General features: G+C 37.9%; 2 protein-coding genes across 9 annotated transcripts in view; both read right to left on the bottom strand.

The window, feature by feature from the left end:
• Nca (neurocalcin homolog) overlaps nucleotides 1-12,660 on the bottom strand; it is a 104,999-nt gene that overhangs the window by 55,962 nt on the left and 36,377 nt on the right. The gene's annotated exons all lie outside the window — the stretch shown is intronic.
• LOC137253980 (neuronal calcium sensor 2) overlaps nucleotides 1-12,660 on the bottom strand; it is a 79,527-nt gene that overhangs the window by 30,489 nt on the left and 36,378 nt on the right. For 7 of the 8 annotated variants that reach the window (XM_067791601.1, XM_067791596.1, XM_067791598.1 and 4 more), the window contains one exon: nucleotides 11,602-11,745. The exons of the other annotated variant lie outside the window; for it this stretch is intronic. In XM_067791601.1, coding sequence (XP_067647702.1) covers nucleotides 11,602-11,700 — 99 coding nt within the window. In that variant the 5' untranslated portion in view covers nucleotides 11,701-11,745. The remainder of the gene's footprint in view (nucleotides 1-11,601; nucleotides 11,746-12,660) is intronic. 8 annotated transcript variants of the gene reach the window in all.

Consider the following 12,660-nt stretch of genomic DNA (forward strand, 5'->3'; position numbering starts at 1 on the left):
ACGACATTCTGGATAGATTTTCCTCGTTTCCGCGTGCCCTGAGAGTTTTAACTCACGTGCTGCATTTCATACGCAGCCTTAAAACCCGCGCGGGCCACATACCAACATCCCCGTTAACCCTTACACACGACGACTTCCGAAACACGAAACTCAAGCTAATCGCCTTAACTCAGTCGCGATATTTCCCCAAGGAAAAGGCATCGTTGTTAGCCTCGCAGCCTATCGACAAACGGACCCCCTACTCACCCTTAATCCATATTTGGATGAAGATGGATTGCTCCGAGTCCGCGGTCGCCTAGTTGACTCAACACTAACCTACAACGAAAGCCACCCCATTATTATCCCGGAAAAATCCCGATATGCTGCACTTTTCCTACGCTTCCTGCATGAACTTTTCTTGCACGCCGAAGTCCGTCTCATTCAGCAAACGATTAGACAAGAACTTTACATTCCTCGACTTAAGCCACTCATCCATAAATGCATTTTTCAATGTAAAACATGCACCGTCCACAAGCAGCAAATGCGCTCCCAAATAATGGCAGCCTTGCCACCCACACGATGCACTTTCGCTCCCCCCTTCACCACAACGGGTTTTGATTTTGCCGGCCCTTTTTTGATAAAAGCATCCATGCTAAGATCGCCTACCCTCGTGAAGGGTTACGTGGCCGTTTTTGTTTGCTTCACGACAAAAGCGGTACATCTCGAGTTGTGCTCAAATCTCACCTCTGAGGCGTTTCTGGTTGCATTTGCCCGCTTTGTTGGACGTCGAGGCTATCCCGCAACTATGATGAGCGATAATGGCACAACCTTTGTAGGTGCCAAAAGAGCTACGGAAAAGGAATTTGTGACCTTTTCCAACGAAGTATCGCAAGAAGTCGTCAAAAAATACGCCGGTCAAGGCATAAAATGGAAGTTTATACCCCCCAGCGCTCCTCATATGGGCGGCTTATGGGAAGCTGCGGTCGAAAGTTTTAAAACCCACCTCAAGAAGACAGTCGGACCTCATAAATTCACTTTCGAGGAATTTACCACCCTGCTAATACGAATAGAGGCCGTGTTAAATTCACGCCCCATCTCCCCGCTATCTCAGGATCCCTCTGACTTTACCGCGCTCACCCCGGAACATTTCCTTAGGGGAACCCCTTTATTAGCGATTCCTGAACCCGACCATGAGAACCTATCTCTGCTAAACCGATGGGAAAAGGTCAAGGTTATCCATCACCAGTTTAGTCGACGATGGAAGGAGGACTACCTCAAGGACCTCCACAAACGGTATCGTTGGAAAGACACCCGCATTGAGCCAAAAGTCGGTGAGTGTGTCCTCATCAAGGACGATACACTTCCTCCCACCGAATGGCGCCTCGGACGCATCGAACGAGCACGCCTCGGCCCGGATGCCCACATTCGTATCGTCGAGGTGCGCACCCAATCCGGCATTCTCACACGGCCGATAGTAAAACTATGTTTTCTGCCCCGGCGGATCGTCCGCCCAGCCCTGAAGCGACCGTGCAGATTTTCGTTACCACCCCACTCACAAGACCGCTTCGTCCTAAGGATTTATCCTGTCAAATCACCGTATCCGCCTAATCCCAAAAATAACAATTAAAATCCCGCTTCATCTCATAGTTACAATTATCAATATACCCCTCACTAAAGTCATATGGATACGACTTGTTTCAGGCGAACATGGATGTAACACCAACTCCAAGGTCAAGAACGTCGATACGCTCTCAGGTGGTGGTAGCTAACAATCACGCCGAGCGGCAAAACAACAACTCCAACAATAATTTCATGCAATGCCGCGTATGCGCTCGCCATCACGCGCTACGTACTTGCCCACTCTTTCGAGGCATGCAGCCGCCGCAGCGATACCGCCTGGCACGAGCCCATGGGTATTGTACCAATTGTCTGGCGCTATCACACGCGACGAGTGAATGTACGTCGCCCATTATGTGCCGCATTTGTACACTTCCACACCACACCATGCTCCACCGGGCCCCACCACAACCAACACCATCGAACCACGCCGCACCAACACCTCAAGTGCCTCCGACACCGGCACCACGCTCTAACTCTCGCCGCCGCCACCAACGCCCACAACAACAAGCATTCCCACGTAGTGTACTGAATTTATTATTAAATTGATCGATATTCTCAATTGTGGGTTTCGTGATATTTCCCAATTAAGGACTGCACTCACACATCATCAGCGCCACCGTCGCCGTCAGCCGCATCAGATCCTACATCCCCAACAACTACAGCAACGGAGCTGTAGACTATCATAATGAAAGACATACTCCTCAGCATTGATGATTCCTTCAAATACCATAGCTACACTTAGTCGTTTTTGTAGCTGGGATTTATCACCAAAAGTAGCCAATCCACGGACTTCCAACTCCTCCTTCAGTTGCTGGATCGTCAATTCACTGAACTTTGCCATGTACAAGTTGTATTCCCAATCTTCGGAATTTATTCAACAATTCCTCTTCTGACACCAATTGTAACGAATTTACTGCAAATCCTCTTATTTCCAACCTTCTGCTAAGTTCGAATCACTAAACTGTTGAATAAATAACTCCAATATTTAATAATGCAAAATGGGCTATTCAAGTACTTCACAATAAATAACTCTACTATTGCTCGACAGATAGCGTGCTTAATCGAAACTGATTTATTGCGCCTCTACTGTTGTTGCCTTTTATACTCTCTGATTTCCTCGTTCGCATCTTCTAGGCGCTTCTGTTCTAGAATCTACTAGTTGGTTATCTGCTATAATTATAACTACAGATGTACGTGTATAGCTCTCATATGCGCGTGTGTTTGTGAGCGACACTTCCACAATTATAATTGCATATCTCAGATAAGCAGCTCAATTCTAAACGAAAATTCCGTGCGAGTTTTTTCCCTTCTCCCATTCCTCGTATTCTAAATAAAAATTCCTTGTGAGTTTTTTCACTTCTCCCTTTCCTCCTATTCTGAACAATGTTCGAAAAAGCGGAAACCGGTTATGGGAGAAAAGTAGGTATTATGAATGTGAGGGAGAGGGAGATTTCTCTACCATTTCATAGGAGTTTTTTCACTAGTTAAATTAAAGGGAATGCATCAAAATAGTTAAAGGAAATTGGTTCTTTTAAGAAAGAACACTTATTTGTACATACTTGTGCTAAAATATGTATTTACATTCTACCCCAATATTATCACTGTTAATACAACAACAACAACAACAACCACAATATTTATTTTACGTCGAAAAGTATATCATAAGCAACGGTAGAGCTCTTGGTATACATATTTGATGCAGCCATCCAGAAATTGTGCAAGGATTTTTTAATAAGGCTTAAATAGATTTTCACATATAAAGAAGTAGGAATTCAACTTAACTTGGCCGCCAGAAAATTGCTTTGCTGAACGAAAGCAGGCAACTCCGAAAGATTTGTGTTATGCGGCCGTCTTCTTCTTATGTTCCGCTGTTGATGTTGCTGTGGAACCAATTCATTACTAATTTCAGTGAATACCACATGAAATGCAATTAATACTGTGCATTGTTTATATTTTATTTCTTAATTTCCAACAAATTTGCAACAATAATTAAACTTTTCAATCTTTTAAACAAAATAAGAAATGTGCAACGAAATTTCAATTGACAAAACAGCGGACTTCGAAAATTCGAAATTCCTGTTCCCCAATTATTGTTCTCCCTAGGAGAACAGAATTGGAGGAATTTTTCCGCGGGAATAAAAAAATCCGCGAGAACAAAATTCCGCGAGAATATTTAGAATTGGTCTGAAGATATCTGCATGTGTTTGTGCGTTGCTTCTCCGCTGCGTGTACGTAGTTATGTGTAGACATAATGATTGATTCGTTTATGTAGATACATAATGATTGATTTATGGATGTGCATACAAGGCTCTGCTTAGCATCGGCTTAGAGATGGCAGTACCACTTAGTGTTGCTAATATTCGTAACAATACCCATATCATACAAACAAATTCTAGAGTCATCCCTAGTCCACCTTTATGGCGATATCCCTAAATGGCGTCCACCTATAGAACTATGGCCCACTCCCTCTTAAAATACTATTTAATACTTTCTATTTGATACGCATGTCATACAAACACATTCCAGGGTTACCCTAGGTTCATTTTCCTACATGGTGATCTTCCCTTATTTTGTCTCCATAGCTCTCAGCTGAGTATGTAATGTTCGGTTACACCCGAACTTAGCCTTCCCTACTTGTTTGGTATACGTATGATGTGTTATGGCTTCTTCTAGTATCAATTTTTGATAGCTTAGTGGGTAGAGCAAACCACTCAGATCCATAGCTCTTCGACTCGAAACCTGGCGACGCGCAATTTTAAATACAAATGTCTACGCAGATCAATAATATTGTACACGAGGACCATATAAACCAGTCGAAGTAATTAATCAAAAGTTGGCGGGGTAGAATGCCATTATTTTTTTTTAAATCGCTAGATTTAGACCAATTATATTTGGCATATGGGTCATAGTTATAGATCGAGGTCTAAGACATTTTTTGCAATGAAGCAAGTGCTACCTGCCTCGCACTGAGACTATGTCAGGCTTCATTTCGGGTTCAGATCGTGCAGTTATGTTACCAAGAAGATACCATTTTTAGGACCATTTGAGGACCCTTCGGCTTACTTATACTAATTTCGAATCATTTTGGGATTGTTCTCGGGCCATTTCGAGGTCACTTTGGCGTAATTTCGAGACCATTTTGTCACTATCTTCGGATAATTTCCAAATGGTGTTCAGTCTATTTTAGAGGAATCATTTCGAAATTGTTTTAGGAATTGATTAAACGACTATTGTGGATAGTTTTAGGATAATGTGGGAACCATTTCTAGATTATTTCGGGACCATTTCCTTATCATTTAGGGAGAATTTTAGGACTTTCTCCGAGTTATTTCTGCAGTTGTTTGGCTTATTTTGTGACCATTTCGTAGTTGCTTTCCTATTATTTAGGGATAAATTCAATCCTGATTCTGGGATAATTTCGGAATGTATTGTGGCGAATTGTTTTAAGAATTGATTAAAGGACTATTGTGGATAGTTTTAGGATAATGTGGGAACCATTCCAAGATTATTAGTAAATAAAGACACAACAACAATAAAGCAAGCTGCCACTCTTGTGAACATGAACAAATCAATCATTATTTACACACATACATACAAGGCAACGAAGAGATACTCACAGACACATGTAATCATCAGCCGAAGTAGTTACTCACACATACACCGCATATGGCTATAAGATAAACATAAACTACAAATAAACACGTATATAGATGGCAACCAAGCAGGAGATACAAAAGTTCTAGAAGGTGCAACGTCTAGAACTTAGGAGAAATATGCGAACGAAGCCACGGAGAGTATAAAAGCAGCGCAAGCTGAGTAATCAGTAATCAGTTTGATTTAAACACGCTATTGCTTGTGAAGTATAATTGTGAAGTACTACTCCCGAAGCAATCTAACTGAAGACCAGTTTGCAACACTAAATATTGGAGTGATTTATTCAACAGTTTAGCGATTCGAACGTTAGCAGAAGGTGCAGAAATAACCAGGATTTCCCCTAAACAGTATTGTATGTATATGCTATCACTTCTCGACTATTTTCGAATTATTTTGCCAGTTAATTCAGATAGACCTCTTTGGTTTAAAGTTGAAACCAAGTTCTGTGAACGCGTTTTCACAAAAACCGTTATAATCTAAACTTTAAACCCAATTTGGTTTGGTTATATGTTTACTGTAGTACAAAAAAGTTTCGGATCTAGGCTCAAACTTTTAATTGTGCAAACTTTTTATCAAAATATATTTAAATTTTTTTTTGTTTAATCTTACTTTAAGTCCCGTTTTGGACAAACATAAAAGTCAACTTTATTTTTTACCAATATAATAAAAATTCAACGTTTTTGACTACAAAATTAAAATGTGTTGTTTTAACAGTTTCATCAGTATTCTTAGGGTGACATCAATAATTGTTAGTCAACAGACCATAGGAAGGCCACCGTGGTAAGATAATAGTGTGCTACGCCTACCACTTCAAAAATTCTGGGTACAAGCCCCTTTTTTTAGTTAGAAAAAAAACTTTTCAACAACCAAAGTACCTCAATACGGTCGGGAGGTATGCATTTTCGCCGACAGCCAAGCAGCGCTCAAGACGTTGGACTCACCACTTACTTCCTCTAAGGCCGTCGATAACTGTAAGAAAATGCTACGCAATGCAGCAAACTCAGCGACTATTACTCACACATGGGTACGGAGCCAAACGAATACGGACGGCAATGAAAAAGCGGATGAACTGGTAACGGCGGGTGCATCATTCGGCATCAGGCATGTACCGGACTCTAAGCGGTTTCGTGCCGGCCGATATAAGAGAGGTATAAATATGATCCATCAATGACATTAACAGGTTTACTGAACTCACAAAATGGGTCGAGTAAAAACAAGCGCATCAAAATTGCTCATCATACCAACCAACGAACTGTTGAAACATTCAATTCTGAATCAACAATTTTTGCGAAATTCAACAGCTATTTGCGATGGATAAAAATTTACAAAATATCTGTTGAATTTACCCTTAATACGGTTGATTTTACCAAATTTTCTCTTTCAGTGTACTGGATAGTAGTGTTTTCTCTTTTTAAGTCGGTAAACAAAAGACTTGCAGCGAGTTGTTCATACAAAAACTTTAAGTATTTTGCCAAATATTTGCTTTTAATTTTTAACAGTATTTACAAATTTAACCTACAATTGTGTTGGTTATGTACTTGTGTATGACAAACACCGTTAACTTGCCAAGAATATTATGAGGGAGCACTACAGCCTGTTAAAGTACATAAATATGACCCTTATTGAGCGTGTATTTTTCTTTTTTTTAGAACAATTTATATTGTGAAACGCCAAATTGAGTTTGGTCACGATTTTATGAGAGTAGTAATTAATATTTAAATATTTATAAGATTTACGACTTTTTTATAACAAAGAGTATAAAAGGTTTGAGTTAATAAATTTTTTAAAAATGCCAAGTATAATTGAGATTGTAACAAGGCAGAACGTGAAGGTAATATTCAAAAAGGACGTTTACTACAAAAAAGTATTTATAAAGCCTTTTTTTCATATATGACGTTCAATTATGTTGGTGTGGTGAGGGTGCCTTCAACAACGTTTAAACGAGGGCCATCTGAAGGGTATCTATACGAAATTACACCCCAGACTCTATAGTTGTATGGTTTGATTCTATGCTCAGGAGTGGGGCCGTAAATCCAAATTTAAGCGCTGGCTCAATTTGAAAAATGGCTCCCAGAGGCATACCTCAGGGTGGCGTGATATCGCCTCTTTTTTGTATACTGCTAGTTAATGAAATTCTAGAAATCTTTACGGCAGAACGGACGAGGGTAGTCGCATACGCCGACGACTTAGTGATTCTGATTACAGCTAAATTCCGGCCAACGATTAGTGAGCTCATGGATACGGCATATAGGGTTAGGAAGGTGCAATGCCTGGGTATTTCACTGACCATATCAATAGAAGTCATAATCAAGCTAAAAAAAAATTGTCTACCTATAGTCTCTCTAATTTTGTAACTTTATAATTTTTTACAACAAATCGAATTATAATCACATATAATTTGATATATAAAAAGCTTTTTACTAGATTATTATTTAGTTTACTTTTTTTCGGGGAGTGGACATGGGACAGATATATTAGAAACAATATTGTAACGAATTTTGGGAAAATTCCGCTTATTCCAAACCTTCTGCTAACGTTCGAATCGCTAAACTGTTGAATAAATAACTCCAATATTCAATAATGCAAAATGGCCTTTATTAGACTACTTTGTGAGCACTTCACAATAACACTTATACTTCACAACCAATAGCGTGCTTAAATCAAAATTGATTAGTTATGCCTCAGGTTGCGCTGCTTTTATACTCTCTGTTGCCTCGTCTGCATATTTCTACTAAGGTCTAGACGTTTCGCCTTTTAGAATAGTTGTATCTCCTACTTGGTAATTAGTTATATGAGTACTTCCATATTTGTAGTTTATAGCCATATGCGTGTGTATGTGAGCAACTTTCGGCTGATGATTACAAGTGATTGAGAGTTATCTCTTCGTCGCCGTCTATGTATGTGTATAAATGATGATTGATGTATTCATGTACATCAGTGTGGCTCGCTTTAATGTTTTTGTTGTTGCGTGATTATTTACTAACAGCCTAGTGATGTCAACATTCGCCACAATATTACTTATTGTGAGATTTGCTTGAAATTGGGTACTTAAATAACTTTTCCCTAGATTATATATATTTAAAACAATTTTTATTTTTTCTAAAATTTTCTATACATTTTCTGGAGAGGAATGGAAGTAGGTAGGGATGGGCTGATCGGGAGAGTGATAGAGAGGAATGGGAGAGGGCGTCGTAGAGTAAGATGGAAGAGGGAGAATAACAAAGGGGAGATAATGAGAAGCGGGAGAATAATATAAAGAGGGATAAAGGGAAGAAAGAGAGTAAAAGGTAAAAACCTGTTGATAGCTAACGTAGTTAAAATTGTGTAGCTGAACCAAAGTTGATACAAAACACAGCTGGATCTAAGGATAAAGCGTAAAACAAGAGCCCAAACTGCTATCTATTTATAATAAAAGTTCTTCAAAATAAATATTTTCGGACTTTTAATTTTTAGTCTGAAAGAAATGAATTAATCCGGAATTTCATTTTCTAAAGACAGAATTAAAGGCCGGCCCCATAACTAAGGAACGGCTTATCCAAATGAAACAATTTTTTACATTTATCCATCGCAAATAGCTGTAGAATCAACTTCGCACAAATTGTTGATTTTGAAGTGTGTGTTTACACTGTCAAATCAACATAAAAAAGGTCATCAAATGTAAGCCACATTTCTGTTTATTTTTTAATGTTAATTATAAGCTGAAACACTGTAAATTAGCCTAAGGTTGTGTGTTTAATTAATGGTAAATAAATAAAAATAAATAAGAATACCAATGAAAACTGTTAAAATAAGAGATTTCCATCAACATTAGAACAAGAGGGGCTGTTGATATGACACAGATTTCTGTGGCATGATAGTTATAAGAACAAAGTAGTGAGAGCCGTGATGTAAGTTTCTCTTTAAAACTAGTCTCACAAAGGTTCGCTGTTGAAATGGCCAATTAAACCAGTTCTTTTAACAGAAATATCAGTTAGATTGATTGAGAATCTGTAATTTTTACAGAATATTGTTGACTTATTTTGTTTTGTTGATTTTCCGACATGGCGGATAAATGATCTGGTTTCGAGACAAACCGGTTTCGGCGTTGTGCCATCATCAGTGTCGATTTTCGTTCTAATCTGTTGTTGTTGTTTGTCCTGTATTTATAGTTCGTAGGTATATGAACAGGTATTGTCAAATTTGATGCTTGTGTATATTTATTTATGTGTATGTGCTGTGTGCTCATTTAGACGCGAGGGTGGTTTTTACTGATCGATTTGTGTGGCTGACTGAGGCAGGTAAAAGTCCGTAATTTTTTTTTTTAGTAGTTTGACCTTCTTTGTGGGTTTGTTGTTTTGGTGCTTTTTGTTAGCTTGTGAGAAAAATTTTTCCTTCTGTTGAAATAACGAAACAAATTGGTTTTCTTGCCAAACTAATGCGATAAATTTTACTGACTGTTTGTAAATACAACCAGATGTTTCGTTACACGGTGTTCACATTGAAAAAGTCCAGGGAACTGGGAACAAATTCCAACAAATTTACATTAGCCGAGTTTTTGGTACTTTTTCGTTAAACCAATTTATGTTTGTATGTAACTGTGTAAGGAAGTAAAAATTGCCCATCACTTTACTATTTACCCCTCTTTATTAGGGTGCTTTTATGGCATTCCTAATCATCAAATACATAGTTCTAACGTCTATTATCATCTACTGGCTGAACCCAATTACGACAGCATTATGCACAACACTTATCTCTTTACTCCCCTCCTAACTATTTTGAATCAATCACAAAGGAGGGCAATTATACTCTTCCTCTTTTATAGACAATCCCAATTTTTATTATACATACATAAATACTAGCTATAAATTGTGCACTTATTAAAACCATACGCTCACTGCTCATACATAACATTACATATAAATATATGTACATTAGGGTTGTGCGAAATATAAAAATTATACGACCAAATTCCAAATATTCCCCCGGAATCTGGCTCTCGCGAATTCTTTTTATTCCTGTTGAAAAATTCTTCCAATTCTTTTTTCCTGGAGAGAACAATAATTAAAAAGTAAATAAATACAAGGCGATAGACCTCCGAAGAGAATTTATCTTATATGTCAAGACGAATGCGATTTCGAAAATTTAGCCTTTGTTAGTGTCATATAGTTTCATAGTGGTTTATGAAAAAACCGATATTCAAATCGGCCGATCAGGGGAAGCTAGCTTTCCATATTTACATGTATGAGGAAATTGAGGTGAGAAAGGTAGCGATAGTGGGAGTTGAAGTGGCACTAGCAACATATAAAGGTAAAAGTAAAGTTGAGGGGTCGACTGCTAATACGCTACCAACAATATCGAGAGAGGTGTCAAACGAAAGGCGTCTCGACATCCGTATTAACAATCCAAAGGCGGAAAAAGAAAATATCAACTCGTTCAAAATATATTAACGAAAACCCGAAAAATGAGCCGCGGGTCCCTCCGAAACCGGGTTTTAGTATTTATGCGCAGAACACCTTTCTGCATTGACAGCCTTCGGCCGCGCTTATAAAAAATTACCCTGTGTGGGTCCAACACCGGTTTGGAGACCAAAACTATATTCGCGCAAAACACTTACATATGTTCACAATTGTTTTTGTGGGTACACCAACATTACAACAACCACATGAAAATCGCTAACTTCAACTGCAAATATCTCCGGACAAAGATACATTTTTTCCGCCTTCGGATTATTGTTGTCGAGGTCAATACGCGTCTTTTGACACCGCTCTCGATATTTTTGGTAGCGTATTAGCAGTCGACCCCTCAACTAGACTTTTACCCATATGTGACCTGGAATCATGAAACGACCCTATTGTGCGAAAACAAGTTTTCGAGAAAAACGCGTTTAAAGATATTGTTTAGCTTGACTCTGTGCAGCGTCTGGCCGTTGTGAACGAATTTTGTAATTAAATATTAATTAACTTTCCGAAAAGCTACAATCTTGAAAATTGGAATATAGTTCAGAACCCGATGACAATGCAATAATAATAAAAAAAAACTCCCATAGGTGGCGCATGGATTGAAATATTTCAAAAAATCGTATTTGTGGTCCGATTTGGCTTTAAATGCGATTTGTGAAAAAACTAAGAAAGTTAGAAAACTGCGGGTTATTCCATTGGAAAGAGCGTTATATTTCCTAGAAGAATCACTCACAAATTGAAGAATGTATTGATGTATTCGCACAATAGAGTCGTTTCATGATTCCAGGTCACATATAAATTCCTACCTAAATCAAGCTAGAATAAAAACTTTTATTTTAATTTTACTCCACCCTAATACCATAAAACTAGCCTTATATGTAATAAATAAAGTCTTTCAATTTAGACTTACCTTAAAATCAATATAACCATTTTTATCCATATCGAAAGTGCGAAAAACGTGATCACAAAACTCCTCAGCATTACCAGATGGGAAGAACATTTTATACATGTCCACAAATTTAGCTGGCGTCAAACGCCCATTGGGACAGTCTTGCTGTAGTAGACATAGAAAATAATTTTACCATAGTTTTTCGTATTTTCATATATATATATATATATTTTTTCATTATTCAAGTAGTGTGTGGGTGGGGTTGATTTAATCGAAGTAGAGTCGGCGTCGTCGTTGCAATTGCGTGCATATGATGAATGTTTGTTTTTGTTGATAGCGTAGTTGTTGTTGTAAATTTGCATAATGTGCATATGTACAGGTAAATACATGTGTGTGATGTATAAGGATAAATACAAACAAAATTGTAGCTATATTAGTATGTGTTGAGCATATTACATTAGGGTGTGTCATTATTAGATGCATTTTATTTTACTGATTTTTTTCCAATTCAAGTCGATCTTATTCGATTTTAAAAATTTCTTATTGTTATCTAGAGATAAAACTTAACAGTTATTGTCTAGTTTTGTCGATAGCGGTTTACTTTTTTTCTATGTTCTATCGATTTCATTGAAATTTCTTATTGCTTACCGATTCTATAAATTTCTATAAATTTTTACCGTCTTTTTTGTATCGTCTTTAACCGTCTTTAACCGATTTAAAGTGATTATTTCGGGTTCTCTGCATTATAATGTCGCTTTTGTCAATACTTTTTTCTTAGTTTTAAGCATTTTTAGCTTTTAAAGGAAATTTTAGTAACGGAAGTAAAATGTACTACACTTAGGCTGACGGCAGAGTGCTTGCTATAAACTATGCTAGGCGAGAAGCAATTTCTATTTTCATATATTTTACAAGCTTGAAACGTTTCCGGTACTGTGACAATTTTTACAATTTTCCACAACAAATCGTCTTCAAAGCCTTCTACCTTTATAATCTATCAACGCTTCTCGCTTCAACTCTGTCATCAACCTTAGGGCCCTTTTCACCATCTCCAGTTAAGTGACACCTGGACGATAGCATCTA

The sequence above is a fragment of the Eurosta solidaginis genome, chromosome 5 (assembly GCF_040869045.1).
Source record: "Eurosta solidaginis isolate ZX-2024a chromosome 5, ASM4086904v1, whole genome shotgun sequence".
In the NCBI taxonomy this organism is placed as follows: Eukaryota; Metazoa; Arthropoda; class Insecta; order Diptera; family Tephritidae; genus Eurosta; species Eurosta solidaginis.